This window comes from Uloborus diversus, unplaced genomic scaffold (assembly GCF_026930045.1).
Source record: "Uloborus diversus isolate 005 unplaced genomic scaffold, Udiv.v.3.1 scaffold_1087, whole genome shotgun sequence".
NCBI lineage: Eukaryota > Metazoa > Arthropoda > Arachnida > Araneae > Uloboridae > Uloborus > Uloborus diversus.
In genome coordinates, this window is record NW_026557751.1 from 1 (window position 1) to 21,838 (window position 21,838).

General features: G+C 32.6%; 1 protein-coding gene across 1 annotated transcript in view; it reads right to left on the reverse strand.

Annotated features, from left to right (window-relative positions):
- Positions 1–1,096: 1,096 nt before the first annotated feature.
- The window catches only part of LOC129232109 (tensin-1-like), a gene marked incomplete at its 3' end in the record, with an annotated part of 54,920 nt that continues 34,178 nt past the window's right edge, over positions 1,097–21,838 (reverse strand). The window contains exons 16-26 of the mRNA XM_054866345.1: positions 21,554–21,795; positions 21,191–21,315; positions 20,460–20,595; positions 18,656–18,701; positions 9,821–9,910; positions 7,812–7,951; positions 4,897–4,983; positions 3,825–3,950; positions 3,620–3,715; positions 3,446–3,523; positions 1,097–1,159 (exon numbers count right to left, since the gene is read on the reverse strand). Of these exons, the coding sequence (XP_054722320.1) occupies positions 1,097–1,159; positions 3,446–3,523; positions 3,620–3,715; positions 3,825–3,950; positions 4,897–4,983; positions 7,812–7,951; positions 9,821–9,910; positions 18,656–18,701; positions 20,460–20,595; positions 21,191–21,315; positions 21,554–21,795 (1,229 nt within the window). The remainder of the gene's footprint in view (positions 1,160–3,445; positions 3,524–3,619; positions 3,716–3,824; positions 3,951–4,896; positions 4,984–7,811; positions 7,952–9,820; positions 9,911–18,655; positions 18,702–20,459; positions 20,596–21,190; positions 21,316–21,553; positions 21,796–21,838) is intronic.

Here is a 21,838-nt window from a genome sequence, read left to right on the forward strand (position 1 = left end):
TAAACCCAAGCATCTTATTGGCTTTGTTGCTAGCAATGCTGCACTGTTGACTAAACTTTAAATCCTGACTTATTAAGACCCCCAGATCAGTAACTTTGTCTGCCTGACTAATGACTGAACCTTGCAAATAATAACTTGTACACTTATTCCCATGCCCTAAATGTAGCACTTGACATTTCCCAACATTAACAGCCATACCCCATTTATCAGCCCACTCCGTAATATGATCTAGATCCTCTTGCAGCTGATTTGCTTGTTCATCATTTTCTACAGTCCCCATAACTTTGACATCATCAGCAAAACAATTCATGTTCCCAGAAATATTTTTGTGAATATCGTTCATAAAGACAATGAACAAAACAGGCCCTAACACTGATCCTTGAGGAACCCCGCTTAAGACCTCACTCCAATTAGAATAATTTCCCCTTACAACTACTCTTTGTTTCCTTCCGGTCAGCCAGTTTTTTACCCAAATGAAAGTTTTCCCTCCTATTCCTATATCAGCTAATTTGCTAAGTAGTGCAACATGCGGTACCTTATCGAAAGCTTTTTGAAAATCAATGTAAACAACATCTACTGGCTTCTTATTGTCCAAAGCCATGGTAACTTTGTCATAGAAATGTAATAAATTAGTTGCACAAGATTTACCTTTCCTGAAACCAAAAGCCAAAATTTAAGCCAAAAGAAAGTTAGAGAACTTGAACATACCATATACATGTTCAATATGAACACTGAAGGTTTTTTTGCATTTTGAAATGTAAAGAGTCGCTGCATTAACTTGAACCGGGTATGCAGTTAAATATTTAAAGTTCGGAATTTTTAGTTGAGGATCAAAAAATATGAAATGAGGTAAAAAACAAGAATTTTTTAAAAATAAGAAAAAACAGCTCTTGGTTGCAAAGTAATGAAGAGTAACTTTTAAATACAAGAACTGATACATGCAGTTTTTCCCAGGCCTGAGACCTAGCAATTGTGTCATTAACTTTAATTGAAAATAAAGTTAATTTTATTCCTAAATAACTCTTAAGTGCATTTTTGCATTCAGGTACATGTGTATAAGGCTACAAAAGGCTAAGATATTTATTTATCAACTTACCAGCTCCTTGTGCCAACAAAGATTCATGATTGATATCATTTCCATCAGTGACTGGTGCTATATCTAAAAGGGAAAAGGAGTATTCTAAATGTTAAACAGGAAGTACAGAGTATTTAAGTTAAAAATTAAGGATCTTAGTTGATTCACTTTTTGTTAAAAGGGCATAAGTGAACATGCATCAGAAGTTGACTTACACCCTTTCAATGAAAACTGATTCAGTTGCAGAAACAGTTTAACACTGGGACTTGTGTCATATATTTTACAAAAAATGTGCTCAAATTGCTACTATGTTGGCATGCAATGGCCAAATCACCACATTTATTATAGAAACAAAAATGTCTAATATTCATACAGTTGCTATAAATGAGATTTGCATTTTTGTACATTTTATGTTTCTAACGCGATTTAGATTTCACAATTAATCCAAAGCCGGTTTATTTCGCAGACAAGTTTTTCATTTTTAATCAGTGTTCCAGACTCCCAAAATGAATTCTGCTTTAAGATCAACTTTTTGTTATGCGAGGAACAATCACACATTAACAATAATCTGAAATAGAATGCTCATTTTAGACAGAAATGAGCTCCTTCACAACTTTGTTTTTCATTCCGTATTTAGTATTATTTTTACAAAGTAAACATGAGCATTTCTCCAGTTATTTTATAAATTTTATTCAAAAACAAACCATAGAACAAAACACATAGTTTAAGTGAATTTTTGATTTCTTGTACAGTAAGCCCTCTTTATATCGCTTATTAGGATATATCCCGCTTTTCCTTTGTCTCCCAAAAAATTGTTTAAAAAAATGTTAGTTTGGGCTTGACATCGAAAAAACCTATATATTTCTCAGAAAAAACTGTTTTATCTTTCTTCAACTAACTAAGAAACGAGTATGTTTTCCATCCATTTAAGCTGGTAGTTTAAGCTACAACTATGGATTCATGCATAGGCGGATTTAGGACTGAGTTCTTGGGGGGGCAGGATTTTTTTTCTTGAAGCAACATTTTTAATTGCCCTCCCCCTCCCATGTTTTTGCCTGTTTTCTGTGATGCGTAAGGCCATTCTTTACTTTTTTATGTGTCGTTTTCATTACTGTGTGTAATCATGCTGTCCTTTTTAAATTGACCTTAAAAGAGAGGGGGCTGGTATTAAGAGAGTGACGCAGTGCTCCCTTTTAAGTGGGATATAGAATATCTCCAGTTTTAGGGGCGCCCGGGGGTTACTCCCCCGGAGGAAATTGTCTAAAATGGATATAAAATTCTGCATTTTGAAGTCTTATAAGGGTTAATTGGAAATAATAGGCAAATATATATATTTTTTTAAGTATTACGCTTTAAAAGTGCTTCGTGATGCAAGTTAATACTTTAAAAGAAATGGTGCACAGATTTAGAGAATAGGTATCAAGAGAGTAACATACTACCCATTTGAACAATTCTTAATTTATACACTTGATAAGAAATAAAATTGAAGCACTCTTTGCTTAGGAGTTTCAAAGACTTGTCTAATAATTTTCAAGGTTTGGTTGGTTAGATTGCGGTTTTGGTTTAAGAGCCCTTGTAGGCTTTACTGTGCCAATTCTTTTCAGGGATTTTAGAACCTATTAATAATTTGCACTTTCCAGTCTCTGAAAATTTCCTATTCAAAAAAGAAAAAATCATGATATTTTTTTTGTTATAAGATTTTGGAAGATAAGTTGTTACTATATAAACTCCTCGCAAAATTGGGGGACATTGTCCCCTTTGTCCCCCCCCCCCCCCTATAAATCCACCCATGCTCTTCTGAACTATTCAAAAACGAAAAAATAATGATTTTTTTTTAAACTTTTGGAAGATGTGTTGTTGTTACATAAAGTCCACCCAAAACTGGGGGGGGGCATTGCCCCCCTCTGACCCCCCATAAATCCGCCCATGGATTCATGTTCTAACACGAAACTATATAAATATTAATTTTTTTAAAAGAACAATTGGAAGCTAATTTTCTCTTGCTTTTATTGAGAAACTCGTCTTAATATGATAGTAATGTTTTTGCAGTTGGACAAAGTCAGTAATTTGTACATTAACTAAATCATTACTTTTTATGACCTAAGGTTACCTCGCTTTTCCAGCTGTGTAGCGCGCTTTTTTTTTTTGCCTTCCTACAAGTGCAATATAACAAAGAGTTACTGTATTTTAAAAAACATAAAATCTTAGATAAAAATCATTCAATAGTTTCTTTTCCAGTTTTTAATATATGAAAGCTTTTTGGGTTTAAAAGTATTTATGTTAAGTCTGGTTTTTTATGAACTCATTTGCGTTAGTGCCTGGATTTCTTGATTAAAAGCAATAGGGACTAAAACCATATCTAATACATACCTTCTTCTGGTAGTACCAATTTACATGGCAGAGCTAACTGTGTGATGGTATGCTGATAAACAAAGGCAGATAAACTTCCTGAAAATAAAACTCAGTTTAATATATTTTTTACAATAGCAAAAGCTAAAACCAATAAGCAAAGAAGGATTTTTGATTATGATTATTATTACGTACCAAACACAGGCTCATTGGGACAACCTTTTAAACGCACTCCCTTAGATGTTGGTTCAATGAGAAAATGCCTGACTAATTCATTAGACATGTCATCATCTAGAAAATAAAGATACCATAAAATTAAATAAAGAGGATATAAAGTGGAATGAATTAACTCAAAGTTCATCATTTTGTCATCCAATATCCAGTTTAAAATGTATATTACCTGGCTTAATTTGTACATTGGGTGGAAGTGCTACAACTTTTAATGCCAGACCATAGGCACCGGGGAAATTATTGCTGTCCCTGATGATAAAAGTACCAGGTGTTGCATTTCGCAAGACGTCTATGGCTAAATATAAAAGCATAGATTAGAAAATCAGTTTCATTAAAACAAATACAAATACAAAAGTGACGACCAGCAACAGGCTCTGGGCCCAGCTAGACTGGTCCTAGTCAATTTACAATCCCCAGTGAAGATCAATGGCCCTCTTAAAACTGTCTACTCCTTTGCTCATTACCACCTCTTCCGGTAAGCTGTTCCAAGGTTCCACTACCCTGCTAAAATAATAATTTTTCCTAATATCCATGTTAGCCTGAGATTTAAATAGCTTAAAACAGTGACCCCTTGTCCTGTTTTCAGTGCTAAACTTTAGCCCCGTAACATCTTTCGTTTTAATAATTTTAAACAACTGAATCATGTCCCCTCGGTCTCTTCTTTGCTCAAGACTGTACATTTTTAACCTTCTAAGCCTGGAATCATAGTCTAAGTGGGAAAGTCCACTTATTAGCCTTGTAGCCCGCCTTTGAACCCTCTCCAATACATTAATGTCTTTCTTAAGATAAGGAGACCAAAACTGAACAGCATACTCCAAATGGGGTCTTACCAAACTTCTATATAAGGGCAGAAGAACTTCTTTAGATTTATTTGAAATAGATCTATTGATAAACCCAAGCATCTTATTGGCCTTGTTGCTAGCAATGCTGCACTGTTGGCTAAACTTTAAATCCTGACTTATTAGGACCCCCAGATCAGTAACTTTGTCTGCCTGACTAATGACTGAACCTTGCAAACTACAGAGAACATTTTTATTTGTACGGAGTTTGAAAAAAAAATTCTTTAAAATGCAGTTCAGACCAGACCGTTGAACCGTAATTTTTTCCACTGTGTTTCAACTAAACAAAAATTTTTCAATTCTGGTTTTTGGTCCCTGACGGTTTTCGATTTTATGCATATTCTTATCCTTACTAAAAATATAATTCTAAAAGAATACAGACATTCTTTTTGGTATAAATACCTTGTTGTCTTGAAATATTTGGCTTGTACCAATATTTGGAAGTATCTTTCACAAACATTAACTGATGTTGAATTGCTTCGGATGACTCTGAAAGAAATGACATTTTGAAAATGCTGTAGCCGAAAAATTAAGCAATTTTGAAAGCAAAATACACTAAAACAAATTACTCATGTTATTCAATTTTGAAATAACATAAAATGAAAAGACATTATCATTCAATTATTAGTTTGTTCAAGTTTTAATATTTTCTAATTTGTTCAGTGCTTTAAATATTTGTCAATTTTTAAAGCACTGAACTATTATTTCCTTAAAACCACGACATAACAGTTTTTAAAAATTCATTTTTTTAAACTACTTACAGAAATTTATTTTATAATCTTTTTGAAGTATTAATGCATAAGTACTGAGTATTCATATGAAGGACATAGACGAAAGTTTTGTGATGCCCACAACTTTTTTTCTCTCTTTTGAACAAATAAAATTCCTTTACGCAAATCCAACTAGTTTTATGAACCTTTTAGGAGAGCAAGGGAGGGGGAGGGGCAGTATCAATGCTCTTGAGACTTTTTAGAGGTAACGTGTTGTGTCTTGAAACTTTCAAAAGGGAAAAAAAAAGTTCTCTAATAAAGATATAAAAATTACTAACAAATAGTTTTGTTAGTACCAATACATGCACTGTAAACCCTCAGTATCGATTAACTGTACTATTAACAGGGGTGATTGTGTTCCGGTATTTTACCGAATTTCCGGTATTTTCGGAAGTATTCCGGTATTTTCATGTCCGAAAATACCGGAATTATATTTTTTTTTCGTTATGCTTTTATCTCCCTACCTCCGCAATTTTTTTTTATTATTATTATATAATACTCATCAAATATACCTGCAAGAGCCTTAAGATGGACACCTAATCCCTTAAAATGGACAAATGTGAAGATAATTTGTATAACACCAGCTCAAAAGTAACTTTGTAATCCATTAAAAATTTAATTAAATGTACACACAAAATTTTGACTCAGAACTATTTAAAACTATGGCAAAGGTGCACTTAAGTAATAGGAGCCAAAGATTACACCCCCCCCCCCCCTCCGTTCTCGTTTTGCAACTTTCAGGTATTTTTTGATGAACTCACAATCATCCCTGTATTAAAACCTATGCCTGTCTGTCTGCGTGTGTGCCTTAAACCCCATCTCTTCCGAGCTGACAATGTCGACCAGTTCAATACTAATACTGCTTGGGGGGATAACTAACACCCAGGGAAACCATTCCTCCCTGACTCACCCCTCTAAACTTAAAATGGTCATCAAACATCATCACCCCTTAGATATCTGGAGGACATTTCGGGGTTAAAGCATTAAATTCATTATTGTCGCCCGCCACAGTTGGCATTGAGCCACCACAGGGGGCGGAGCCTCTTAGTTATCTTCTTTACTAATAATAAAGCAATAAGTCTCTCTGTCCGGAGGATGTCTGGATGTCTGTAGGATGTCTGTAGGATGTCTGTGACGCGCATAGCGCCTAAACCGTTCGGCCGATTTTCATGAAATTTGGCACAAAGTTAGTATGTAGCATGGGGGTGTGCACCTCGAAGCGATTTTTCGAAAATTCCATGTGGTTCTTTTTTTATTCCAATTTTAAGAAAAAAAAACTATCATAAATTACGAAATTATCGTAACGTGGAACCGTAACATCGGCACAAGCCAATTGGCGAGATACGAAGTTATCATAACGTGGAACTGTAATTACTAATAATAAAGCAGAAAATCTCTCTGTCCGGAGGATGTCTGGATGTCTGTAGGATGTCTGGATGTCTGTGACGCGCATAGCGCCAAAATCTTTGGGCCGATTTTCATGAAATTTGGCACAAAGTTAGTTTGTAGCATGAGGGTGTGCACCTCGAAGCGATTTTTCGAAAATTCGATGTGGTTCTTTTTCTATTCCAATTTTAAGAAAAAAACTATGATAAAATACGAAATTATCATAACGTGGAACTGTAACGTGGGTACAAGCCAATTGGCGAGAAAATTCACCATACTTTATTTGTTAATATACAGGCGAACCAAAAGACCTTTTAATTTTTCTATTACGGGCAAAGCCGTGCGGGTGCCACTAGTTACTAATAATAAAGCAGAAAGTCTCTCTGTCCGGAGGATGTCTGTAGGATGTCTGTAGGATATCTGTAGGATGTCTGTGACGCGCATAGCGCCTAAACCGTTCGGCCGATTTTCATGAAATTTGGCACAAAGTTAGTATGTAGCATGGGGATGTGCACCTCGAAGCGATTTTTCGAAAATTCGATGTGGTTCTTTTTTTTATTCCAATTTTAAGAAAAAAAAATATCATAAATTATGAAATTATCATAACGTGGAACCGTAACATGGGCACAAGCCAATTGGCGAGATACGAAATCATCATAACGTGGAACTGTAACGTCGGTACAAGCCAATTGGCGAGAAAATTCACCATACATTATTTGTAAATATACAGGCAAACCAAAAGACCTTTAATTTTTCTATTACGGGCGAAGCTGTGCGGGTGCCCCTAATTATTAATATTTTTCTTTTGTGTATTCATTGATTTAATTTATTTTCTACCTATAAATTTTAAATTTTTTTCTGGTCCCACCCCCTCTCCACATTCTGTGAAACTAAAAAAGTTAGGGGCTGTCCCCAAATGATGTCCCGCTTTGAGCAGGGAGGGAGTAACAAAAAGCGTATCGTCGCACAGTGTGGTTGATATAAAAACCTTTTTTATAGCAATGAGTTTGTAAAATATGGTGTTGGTAGTGGTTAGAGGAGAAAGAGGGTGTGTGGGGAATTGTGACACTTTGTGACAAAAGGAGCGAGGAGGGTCAAATATATTGGGAAAAAAAGTGTGACAACATTAATGGACAGACTCTTAGGGGAAAATGTATTCACCATTTAAGGAAACCATGCTAGAAGGTCTTGAGTGACTATAATATGGAGCAGGTGAGCTTTGACCATTGTAACTAGTTGAACGAGACAAGATGTCATGATGCAAACCAGGTATTGTGGCCGGGGAAGGACTGCGATCTTTACTATATAAAAAAGAACAAATATTAGTAAATTAGTTCATAAAATAAGACAAATGACAATATCACTCTGAGAGTGAAAAAAGCTTAAGCTTCTTTTTATGTGACAGACATTTTAATAGATATCTACGATAAAATTTGCATGGATATACTGCAACTCCTTGTTAAATTGAGCTTTTCCTCTGTCTCCCAAACAATTTAAGGTAATGAAATTTTGCTCCAAACTTGAGACTGTTTATGTTTTTAAAACCTTGCATATCTCAGGAAAATTCATTACCTTCCTTTCTCTAACCAATAAATAGAACAAGAATGTATGCAATTCTTCTGAAGTTGCTGCAATTTAAGTCATAATTGTTTGAATTCTTATTTCACCAAAAATAAATAAATGATTTTTGATCTTTTTTTTAAAGCAAAAAAAAAAAAAAAGGTAAGAATTTTCTTTTGATGTTTTTATCAAACACAAAAATCAATTATGTTTGCTGAAAATACCCATATGGGGAGTCATTTGAATGTTAGTTTTATCATTCTTTACAATGATCTTGGTTATATTGCGTTTTCAGATGTATTTTGTTTTCTCCCGACAAGCGCAATTTAACTAGGGGCTACGTTATTTTATATAGGTATATAAATCACACAATTAAAAAATATGTTCTAGACTGATCATCTATTTGTGCCATGATACAGATTAGTCATTACCCCTGATAATCAGAATGAAAGCTTTAAACACACCTGAATTACATAAATACTTTTGTGGAATTGACTGATAAAAACATGTTCAAAGGTAAATTAATTTAAAGTACGAAATAAAGTTTAGTGAATTACAAAAAAAAAGTCAAAATACAGTTGTGAATATATGTAAGTTGATTAAAAACTTTTTGAATTAGAACTAAACTTATATTGATATCATTTTAACTAACTAAGAGCATTTTTTAATTTACAGAAATTCATCAAGGGCATTCCTTACTGCCTTATTTAAAGTTCCTTTATTTTTATGTAACAGTTATGAAACATTTAGAGTAAGTGCAAGCATACATTCCATTCAGTAAATATTTTTGAGACTGATGCCTCTTTAATTACTACTATATTTAAAGTTAATGTTTGTTGTTCCTAATTTTTTTTTTTCTGAACAGGTAAACGCAGAACTTGTTTTGAACAAAATATTTACAAATTATAAGCAGGAAGCTGACATTAAGTTTTATTATATTTTTACCAATAAATCATTTTAGTTTGTTTTTCTAACAATGATTGAGTTAAAATAATTATTAATTTTTTTAAAAAATCAACTTTTCTAATTGTAGAAAAAAAAATTCTTAAATACACAAATTACTGAAATAGTTGTTTATGCATGTTTTTTAATGCTTTCTAAGAAACTTACTTTGTTAATTTATTTAGTCATTAACATTACTATTATTTTTACAAAAATACTTATTGCAAATGTTTTTTTTTTTTTTTTTGTGATTGTTTTTGCTGTATGCAATTGAACATATGACAAAAAATTCAATTTTGCTAAGGAAAATAATTTAAAAAATATGGTAGCTATTAAGAAATTCTAAATTGTTTTCATTCAATGGAGGAATGCTTTTACAAAAAATCTTTTAGCTGTTTTCAAAAACATAAACCTGCTTAGCTTCTTTTGCAGGCAATATTTTTGTAATGTTTGCCAGCTGTTTCCAAGTATCGTTTGTTATAAAAGTAATAGTATGAATTATTACAAAAGGTATTTTAAAAACTATCATGAGGAATCTTGGTAAGGATTTTAATCTTTTTCTTGTCAGATAACAAATAATATGAGGCAATACAAGCATAAGTAAGAGAGAAGAGGAAGCAACACATTAACAATGCATTTTTTCCCTTCCGCACAACATAAATACTTACTTCAAGCTTGTTTCCGTTAGACAGGACCATCTACGATGATTCATTATAGCATAAGAATCTCTAAAAGATAGTCTGTGGCTTGGAGAAAAGCTATTTGCAAAAGCTGTTAGTATGTTATTGAGAAAGTCCATATTACTAATGCATTGTGAAAAAACATTTAAGATAGGTTAATAATAAGAAAGGGTTATGGAGAAAAGCTATTAGTGGGTTAGAGGAAACACAAGCATTAACATTGCATGTTAATGTGCAATGCTATTTAAGGATTGGTTAATAAGCAGGGAAGTTGAAGATTTTCAAAAAGAAGTAGGAATATACTGCATTTACAAATTCATTTTAAAAACTATCATGACTTTTTTTTTCTCTAAAAACAAAACATTTTTATGAATTGAAATATCGAACCTCGTTAAGGCAAAATTCATGCAATTGTGATGATTATTTCATATTAACCAGTTTAATCTTTTCCACTGATTAATTATTTATTAACTTTATTACATAATTTGTTGATTATAAACTGTTCTTTATTGGTTTATAATTTTCTCATCGGTGTTTGTTTAATCCGTTATTTTTTAAGCTGCTTATCTGCCTCTTTTCTTTTGTTGAATGTCTTTTCTTTCACATGCTCATTTATTTTGCAGTGAAGAAAGGGTTCCTTGAAACCCCAAAACATGTGTCCGCAATAATTTGCCATTTTGTGCGATTATGCATTGTTATTTCTTATTTTACTTTTCAACTACAAAGAGGCGTTTATTCAACTTTATTAATTGATTGTTGCTTTGCAGGATTAAACAAGTATTTCATGTCGAGTGATATTTCATGTAAAGCAAATTGCATTATTCGATTGTACTAGTAAGTTTTCTCTACACTTATTTACTTAAACTGCATGGTTTTGTTTAAAACTCATTTTCAAACATTCTGAAAAAATACATGTTGATCTACAAAAGTGCAAATGAAGTATTTTTTTTAAAAATTACAGGTTTTTAGATTTCAAAACAGATTCAATTGCTTAAAAATAAATAAAAAATAAAATAAATAAAAAATAAAATAAATAATAATAATAAAATAAATAATAAAGTAAATAAATAATAAAGTAAATAAATAATAAAGTTAATAAATAATAAAGTTAATAAATAAATCACTAAATATTAATGATTTAATTAGTCTTAGTTCAAGCTTATCAATAAAATAAAAAAACTGAATTTAGACAATCAAGAATAAATAGGCAAGAATATGGTGTTGCACTTAGGTGAGCATAAAACATCAATATCGGAAAATGTAAGATAAATAATTTTAAGAATTTCTTTTTTTACTTCGTAATAGCCAAAAAAAAAAAAAAAAAAAAGGACACAAAATAAGATTGAGAAATTATCATGGTAAGGGGGAGGAGGGAATACTTTTGTACCAATTCTTGATTATTTCTTTTGTTGTGTAACGAAAGCTCATGCAATTAAGTAAAAACAACTAATAATCTTCAGAACTCTTAACAAATTTTAATTTGCAAATTATTATGATTTTACTACTTAAGACCAAAAGTTAAAAAAAATAAGTGATGAAAAAAATTTGTTGTAAATACTGGTGTAGGTTAATAATTTCATTGTGCAAAATTTCACTTTGAACTACTGATTAAAGTGATAATGCATATTAAAATTAAGAAAAGATTAAAATTAAGAGAGAGAGTTTTATTACTTTTGAAGTGAAAATAGCTTACACATTTTCCAAGATGATGCAGTAAATTTGAAAGTAATTACATGCAAAGTAATTAATAAGAATATTTTATGAATTTCATGTTGCATTGCCACAAAAAAGCATCCCTAAGGCAACCATGGGTGCGAGACCTTCCGTCTCAGGACGGATTTCCGTCTTGGACAAAATTTCCAAGACGGAGGTCGGGACGGAAAGAAATTCGATGACTTCCCTTCAATTTTTACATAAAAGCATTTTTTTCAAACTTAACTTTTCTTTTTATTACTGGACTGTGGGTCGTTCCATAACCAGGAATTTACATCGACATTCTGGATTGATTGCTCAATTAAGGGAGGTGCATAGAGTGATTTTATCTTCCTATGTGACGGATATTCTCTTGCATGATTCTGCCCCTGTGCATTACAAGATCTAGAATTCTATTATTTGCAACTCACTGCGTTGAAGACCACGTAGTTGCCCGCTCTTCTCCCTGATTTTTCGAATTAAGTCTCTACATTAAAATTTAACCTTTTCTCGTGCTATTTTCGATCATCCTTTCGTTTTTTTCCATTTGCGTTTTTTTTCCTTGCAAACTTTACACGCAGAAATGAAAATTATGTGCACTCTTAAAATGTCTTAAAGTTGAATCTGAATCAACAATTGAGAGTGATTGCTGATGGGATGAAATTTACGCCATAGCAAAAGACCAGGTAAAACGGGAACTATCAGGGATTTTGAAGGTTTAAAAGAAAATTGGAATTTTGGAAAGAATCGGGGTAAAATTTCAAGTTGGTTTGAAACACTGATGGGCAACTGTTCCAGCATTTTTGACATGTTTCTGGTAAAATGTTCTAAAACTTGAGGAATCACTAAATTCCAATTTCATTCAATATAACACAAGACATAATGTATGGGGGGAGGGGGAGAGAGAGAAAGGAAACGAGAAAAATAACGGCAGCACGAGTTGGCGAAAAACCGCTGCTCTTGCGAAGAAGGTAAGTCCGTAAATTAACTCACGATATACCTTGGACAATCTAAGAGGGGGAGGAGCTACTCAAGGGCTCCAGAATAAAATATCAGAAAACTGAATAAAAGCCATTTTTGAAGCTAGTAGTGGTTTGGAATTTCTCTTCTGCAAACTCTTAAAAATTTAAAAGTTAAAAATGTTTAGGCTGTCTTTGATGGTGTAAAAGTGGGGAGGGGGAGATTTTAAAAAAAATCGGAAACTGGATTCTTAAAAACATTAATTTAGGCAATCTTTGGCGATTTTATGAGAGATGATTTTGGTGTTCTAACCTGAAAATGTTTTGTAGCTGATGCATTAAAATTTTTTTGAAGCTATATTTAAAAGACTTAAGAGAAAGGGAATTTGGGACCCTCTTCCGAAAAGTGTTTGTAATTGAAGTCGTAAAAATTTTAGGCTGTCTTTGGCAATGTCAAGAGGGGGGGGGGGGTGCTCTCTTTAGGCGAAATATTGAAACTGGAGTCTTAAAAGCACAACTTTAGACCTTCTTGGGGTTCAGGGTCCCCTTCCCCGAAAAATATTCAAAGCTAAATTATTCAGAACTCAGCTTTAGGTAATATTTGGGGGACTTAAAGCTTTCAAATTCCCTCTTCTTACCTCAATAAATTTTAGAACTTAAATTTGCGGTTCCCCCTTTTCATCACCGAAGGTTTAAGAATTTAAGTCAAATTTAGTGAACTTAGGGAAAGGAGTTCGGGGAGGGGGTGGGGGTACTCTCTTCCACGAAAATTTCTTCATGCTGAAATATTAAAACGCTATTTTGGCTATTTTTGAAAAAGTTAAGAGTTAGGGAATTCGGGGGTCGAAATTGAAGTCTTAAAACTCGGGGTTGTCTTTGGCGATGTGGGGAGGGGGAGTTGCTCTTTCAACAGAAGAATAAATCTTAAACGCAAACTTACACTGCCTTTAGTAAACACAAGGAGAGTGGGAGGGGTATTTTGCCGCCCAGCCCGAAATATTTCAGTTTCTGAAAATTTATGAGCTTTGTTTTGGGTTATCTTTGGATGACTTAAGGGGGAAAGGAGTAAAAATCTTCTTTCAAAAAGTTTCCAAAATTAAAGTATAAAAATTTTTACGCGATCATAAGTCATGTATATAGGTAAAAAGGGTATTGTTTAAAGGGAAAATAATTTAGAAACTGAAGCCATAACAACTTAAACCTAGGACATTTGTGGTGAACTCAGAAGAAGGGGTTCGGGAGTTCTCTTCCGAAAATTTTTCAGTGCTGAAATATTTAAAACGACACTTTAGGCCATATTTGAGTGTCTTAAGAAGGATGTGATTCGGGGACCGTCCTTGGGGTGAGGATTCAGTTCCCCTATTGCTTTTTTAAATTACTGAATACTGGAAAGTGTACCTCGTTTAAAAAATATATCTACTTCACTGAAGCGGTTTTTTTTATTGCTAATTTCACCACCTGCTATCTTATAAAAGAATTCTTTTTCAAATGAAGACTGTGGGGGAATGGTGACAGTTCATTATCATTAGTCGGCCTTACCCTTCCCCCACCTTTCCTTCTTTTCTAGTTTGTTGGCGCTATCTTGGGTAGACGTTCCGAAGAGAACTGATTTATGTTGCAAAAGTAAAAATTTTATGTCCCAAGCGATTTTATTGCTGCAATAAAAATGTTCAGGATCGTCAAAAAATTAATGGCGGGGAGCCCACCCCTTACATTACCCAACATCGTCTAAAATTGCATTTTTGGAACTTCAATTTCGAAATATTGCCGAAGGAGAGTTTCTGAACTCCGTTTCAATAATGCATTCAAAAAGCGTTAAAACATTATGAAAGATAGAGTACAATTTCGTTTTTTTTTTTAAAGCTTCAGTTTCGGGTAGAGCCCAGAGCAACCCCCCCCCCCCCCATTCTCTAATATTTCTGAAGGTCGCCCAATATTGTGATTTTCGGATTATCTGTTTGAAAAATTGAAGTAAGAGTCCCTGAACCCCTCTTTTCATTGAACTTTACCAAAATGACCCATCATTCCGTTTTTTGGACTTCAATTAAGAAAAGTTCCCGGGGAGAGCCCCCAGACCCCCCCCCTTTTATTGACTATTTTTAGGTATTTGGAATTACGATATCAAAACGCTTAAATATTAGAATTTAAACTAGGTTCATGTTCTTAGAAAAGTCAAAAGCTTAAAATTCAAATCAAACACAGATTCCAAAACTGTCATATAATTAAAATCTACAACATTTATACACATAAATTTTTCCGTAAGCACGCATTCAGGGGGGGGGGGGCTGAAAATATTTTCTGTCTTGAACACATCACCAAACTTGCACCCATGAAGACAACTTCTAAAGAAAATACAGAGTAAAACTAGTCATCAAAACCTTCAAACTAATGCAAGACCATACCCTGAAAATATTGGAGGAGGGTTATTGTGATAGCTCAAAAATTTCCTTATTTGGCAAATTTTGCTAGAAATTCAGCAAATTTGGAGATAATTATTGTCTTTCTTTTTTAACGTTTAAAATTACTTTTAATGATGGCCAATTCCTTCTCATGTTATGTATGTAAGATATGTATGTACGCTCGCATTTTGTTATTCAGTAAAGTTTGGAATTACATTCAGAAAATTGAAAATTTTTCCCCTTCCCAAAAATTTAAGTTCAGGGCACTCCTAATCAGAGAATGCATATATTAGACATGTGTATTCTATAACTCCCTAAACTACTGCCTAGTATAATTTGGGGGAAAAGGTCCAAACCCATCTGATTCTGCCCTCTGGGTACTGTCTTGAAACAAACCAATGAAAGTTTATAAATAATGTTTGTTTTCCAAATCTATAATGTAAAATGATTAAAAAGATGAAAATTACTAAAAGAAAAGTGCCTAAATCAATGAACAAGACCGGGGAAAAAAATAAATTTAAAATAATAAGTAAAGTTCAAAACTTGATGATCAGCTTGGAAATAATAAGCATGATTTTTTGGATAAATACTATCGATCACAAAAATCATGAGGAAATTCTAACAGGGTTCATACTCTATTTGGATGAAAAAATTCCATGACTTTTCCAAGACTTTTTCATGACTTCAATGAAAATTTTCATGACCTCATTACACGAAGAGAATAGCACTATTTAATCTCAAACTTGCTAATTTTTGGAAATGAGCATTAGCAAAACGTTTACATGGAATGCCGCAGTCTCATTGAAGCACTTACTCATAATGGAAAAAATATAAGTGTACATGTACACTTAAAAAACTAAACAATTCTTATTTGTCTTCATCGTAAATTTAAGTAAAGTAAAAATGCAGTGAAATAAATATGATACTTAAATGTCTGATATTTTTTTTATATAAACAGGCAGAATGATATTGAATGCGGCAAGGATTGAATGAGTCATCACTAAGTTTCAATAAATTTGCTTCAAAAGTTGCCTTTTAGTGTCAACAGTGCATTTAATCATCCACCTAAATTGACAGTACTTTGGTTCTTTAAAGTAAAGTCACATAGTTTAATTTTTTATTTTTCTAAACCAGATCTTTTTTGAAAAAACCATTCAGCTACGAATCAATCTTTTGATTCAAAAGTATACTTGTTTTGTTTACTTATTTGCACATTTTCAAAAGCATATAAATTATTAGGTTCAGAAATTCCAGAACATGTTTGATTCCTGACATTGAATGTAGCAGTGGGTCGCATGGATTAGTTTTGCAGGCCGTATGTTGGGCACTACTGTTTTAGAGAATTAGAATTCCTCTTTTTCTGTATTCTAACGCCTGACTAAGTATCTTTATTTTCTCAAACCTTCAACAAATTAAGATAAACCCTGATAAATTTAATAATAAAGTTCCTATGAGTGATGGAATCGAACTCGGATGCAACTGAATTGCTTTTTTTTTTTTTTGAGTGAGCTACAGAAGTATATGCAATGAGATTTCAAAATTCAAATTTGATTCTGAGATCGTTCAATTTTCCACTTTTAATCTTATATCTTTAAACGAGCAATTCGCAACTCCAACGAACTATAGGGGGCACTGAAGTCACTGTCTAATGGCGGACTTAAAAACTAAAACAAACGCACATGGTAACGAAGAAAATGCTAAAAGTGTTGTGATTTTTGTTCGTACGTATGATTTTTTCGCTTTATTCTTTTTAAATTAATTTTCAAAGTCTTGTGGATATTCTGGCCCACGTAGAAAGAAATGAGAATTCAAGAAGCATTATTAAACGTCAAAGATTAATGCAAACTACGTAGTTCGTAGTTCTAAGCAGCTATTTCCACGATGTTGAATTCGATATTTATCAATTCTTGATAAAACTAAATAATAATTGTGGCCTGACAAGAATAACAATTAATGCTTGAAAATTCAATATGACATTACAAATTGTTTTCGAAAGAAGATACTTTTTTGCCTTGCTTGGCTAGCGATTATTGTTTTCCATTTGTAGCTGAGTTATTTCTCTCGAATTCCCGAATCGGTTAATTTAAAAATTTTCTGTTTCGATTTTTCCAATTTCTGAGTTACGATTTAATTGTGTCATGTTATGCAAATCATCAACAAAATTCTCACGGATATATGGGTGGTAGTTTTCTTTTCAGTTGATTGACCATTATTTCTTTTCACTTATCGAATTCTGTAATCTTACTACCATTTTATTCCACTCATGATAAAAATTAAAAATGGTTTAACTAAAAACGCGAAATCTCGCCAAGGCTACTTTGCTCGCACAATGCCAAAATTATAACCCTAAACAAATTTGGCGAAACCTTTCAGCTGAGAATAAAAGGAATAAAGTAAATTCTTTCTCGGTTATTCATTTTGTTCTACGATAATATATTCAAGAAAATATTTTGCATACCGTCCATTCCAACTAAATACTGCTGTAAAATATGGTAAGTTTAATTTATTTAAGATTAAAAAAAACCCCATATTCTTACAAATTCATACAAAACAATAAAATTTTTTACCTAGTATAACGTTATCCAAGTTTGTTAATCCAGAATTTTCGCTTTCACCAATTATTAAGGAAATAATGAAAACTAACATTATTTTGAGAAGCTCGAGAATACTACTAAGGGACGAATTAATTTCTGTAGCTGAAAGCAAACTAAGACACATCGATTGCGTTAATAAATACTCGGAACAAACTGCCTGTGTTTACGTCAACAGACACACGTGGAACGCAACGTGGCAATGTTTTAGTTTCATTTGCAGTTTTGTAAATCACCGCAAGGTAGCGTATTCGAGCGCTGGAGTTCCGAATTCTTGTGGGTATGTATATATTTTGTATCTCGAAAACGGCTCTAACGATTTGGATGAAATTTTGGATTTAATTGTAGTTTAGCATTTTAAGTTCATCTACATCAGCATTTTTTCTGTAAAAACGCGATTTTTACAAAAAAGAGTTTTTTAATATAAAATCTAATTGAGTTAAGCCTTGAAAAAAATGTTGAATTGACACAGAAGGCAGACGATCTGCAACCATAACAATGAAAATTCGTTTCTTCTAGCTGTAAAATTTTAAACTAGCTTAGGGTTGCCAGGCTTGTCTGATATTAGCCACTTTGGCTCATTTCAATCACACTTGGCTAAAAACAAATTCAAACGCACTATGTAAGTCGATGTAAGGCTTTTTTTAAAATCAAAACTATTGCTTGGTCGTCTTATTTTATTTTGGCTTCTTATAGCTGAAATGATTATAATGCTGATGAAGTGTTTACAATGTATATCTCTCGTTTCGAGGAATTCATCGAGAATCTTAATATTTCGTTAACGTGATGCTTTTCGAGTATATTTGATAAAGCATCGAACCTTAGAAAAACACGAGTTGACAAAGAATAATTCTTTTAAAGCGGAGCAAGGCTCGGTCTGCTATACTGTTAAATCACTCAAGAGTTCTAATGCTCCCTCAGTTACTGTTACTTTCTCTCTGTTCAAGACAGTTTTCCATGACTGGAAATTAATTTCCATGACTTTCAATGAAAATTTCAATTTTCCATGACTTTTCCAGGTCTGAAATTGGCTTATTTTTTTTCCATGACTTTCCAGGATTTCCATGACCCGTACGAACCCTGTTCTAATGATTTTCAAATTTCAAATAAAGATTTGAAACATTTAGTGAAAAAATTAATGAGAAGAAAGAGAAATATAACATTATTTTTCTTAGAACTTACCGTGATAATAACGGACTCTTGGGAGGCAAAGCAGATCCAGTCATATCTATAATTTGAAAAATGGAAACAATTTATTTGAAATAATTCGAACATATTGTACATAAAGCTTGAAATAATAAATCGGGAAGAGGATACAATTTGGAAGCATTAAATGGAGTTGTGCATGTTTTTAAAAACATTTTAAAACTAAACTGTTAATATAAAAATGCAACTGTTAATATATAACTGCAACTGTTTAATATAAAAATGTAATTAAAAAAAATGAAAAGAAACACTACAAGACTTTTATGATAGTATTTACTTTAAGTTGTGTGGTAATAAGAATTGCTTGTACTGAATATTTTTCAATAAGCATTACCTGCATTTATATATTTAGGACAATGAAAATCTATACATAGTCTCTACTTTTTAGTTAAAAAAATCCTGTAATGGTATTTGGTAATAATTTTTGTTGTACCTTTGAAAGAATAAAAGTTTTTACGAAAATTCACTGTAACAAAAGCTTTTGAAGAAGTCTTGTTCTGAAAAAACCCATCACAAAGACATTTTTTAAAGTCAACGTGGCATTTGAGATTTGTTGAACCCTGACCCCTGTCCACATGTTATTTCAATTTTAAGAGCTTAGAAACCATAATAGTTTCATTTTTTAAATATTTTGTCACTGTTCCTTAATTTTATTCTTCTATTGTCTTAAATAGTCAGAAATCTTTTCTAAGCTTGCATTATCTTTATCCACATAATCAATGATGTTGATGTTTTTCTCTTAGTTATTTCTTTCTGTATAACCTTGTAACAGAATAAATGCACTTGCAATGCCTATCTGAATGAACTACACACAAAAGACTGAAATTTGATATACACACTTGTTATGTACTGGGTATCAAATTTGTACAACACAAATACAAATGTGACGACAAGCAACAGGTTCTGGGTCCAGCTAGGTTGGTCGTAGTCAATTTATTAGTCCCAAATGAAGATCAATGTCCCTCTTAAAGCTTGCATCTACCCCTTTGATCATTACAATCTCTTCCGATAAACTGTTCTAATTGCACACAATCCTACTAAAGTAGTAATTTTCCTAATTTCCAGGTTAGCCCGATATTTGAATAGCTTTAAAAAATGACCCTTTCTCTTGCTTTCCATGCAAAAAATTTAACCCATACACATCTTTCATTTTGATAAATTTAAACGACTGAATCATGAACTCCCTAACTTTCCTTAGCTGCCAGATATACATATTTGAACATTTCACCTATTTGTTCAAAAAAAAAAAAAACTCTTTTCCTGTTGAAGCAGCATTTTTTGTAAGTCAATAGTGTATAAAAATTCTCAAAATTATTAGTGAAATCATTAAAAGAGTTTGCAATTAAAACAAATTAGCTTGAGAGTATAATTCTTGAAGTTATCAAAAACAGATCACTCTCTTAACTTTGCCGCCAATGCACGGTAAATATACTATCACTTGATGCCAAAAGCAAAATCATAAATGAACTTGGGACCTTTACATTGTTGGCGCCAACACAAGTGTTGTGTTCGACGACCTCAATCGGTCAACCGCTGACTAACTGGTTACTAACCACAGCGTTTTATGATCTACCGGTTACCGTTTTAAGCTGTTGATTAGTTAATTGAAGCACGTGATCAACCAACTGGTCGAGGTCGTCGAAAGTAAGCAAGATAAGGTGGCTGAAAAGTAAAAACCCGCCCAAAGTACACCATATTCCCATACTTAACAAATTCAATGATAAATCTCATTTTAACATAAGTGTGCCCCGGTAAAATGCCAGCTTTTTAAAAACTTTACCTTGATTTTGATAAGGTGTGCCAGGCGGTACAGGAAAAGCTGGTGTTACAGGCCTGTCCATTCTGGAAGGACTACTAGGAGGACTTGAACCAACAACTGAAGGGGACCAAGAAGCAGAATCTCCAATATAATTACTCTGGATGAGAAAGAGGAAATACTTTTTGAATTAAGGTAGCTTTGACACTTCTTAAATGTTTTAGAAAAAAATTACATTTTACCTTTAAAAAAAAGATTTATGATTAATGTTCAAACATAAAAAACTTTTAGTAACATTTTACTATTGATTAAACCTAAGTCTACTTTGAAAAATTCACAAAAACAGTCAATATGAAAATTTAGTGAAACAAATAAATTCGTCTTCTTCCATTCCAAAAATTAAACAGCTTTGAATTTTAAAATTGCACCAATATCATTAAAACTATTTACTTATTGCATAATGTTTCCATTTGCATCAATGAAAGTTAAAGCAATGGTATTTCAACAAAAATTATTTGTTTTAAATATAAATACTAAAGTTTTTCCATATCTTGTTAAAGAGATAGTTTTTATAGTTAAGTTATTGCCGTAACGAGATCTCAGACATTGAAAGTTATAAATAAAAACATTTTGCATACTGATTGGTTAAAAGCTTTACTTCACAGAAGCTAAAAAAGATTTCTAATTTTTAGAACATGAACTTTTTAAAGTTTATGATGAAAATTTTTGTTGTAATTAGTTAAATTCTACCATACCTTTGGTGTTGACTGCATGTAAGGGAGAGGCGAACTTTGCATGTCATGTGGACTGCTGGTTGGACTTCGAGAAGGTACTACTATAGCTTGAAGGGATTGTTCTAATTTGTCTAGTTTTGTATTTGCTGAAAGTTTTGAGAGAGATATTTTAATATTAAATCTCATTTAAAAAATAATATATATACTGTTGTTCACGTTTCTATGCATTATTTTTACATAAAAGAATTAGCCAGCTTTAAATTTCATTCTTTTTTCATTATCTGACGATGGCATCGTAAAATATTGTGGCAAAATGTATATAGGATATAGCACAACATCCTTGATTAGTATATCAAAAGAAACTTTTAAACAAGCTTTACTAACCTGGTGTATTATGTGCTACGCCTAAAAGTCCTGAATCTGGAGCATCGTGTTTTGGAGAGTAAATATTTCCATAGACAGCAGAAGATGCAATTACGTTCTGTGGAGAAGTTTGATTGTGTGCTATTTGTTCTTTTGCCAGTTGGTGAGCCTTCTTTGCTGTAACAAAAGGCCGCTCTCTGTCATATGATGTATCAGATTTTTGCCTCGTGAGGCTTTTACTCTGGGTTTGAAACTGGGGGTACCTAAAAATTTAAATGTTTTAAAAATAAAAATATTAAGTGCTTT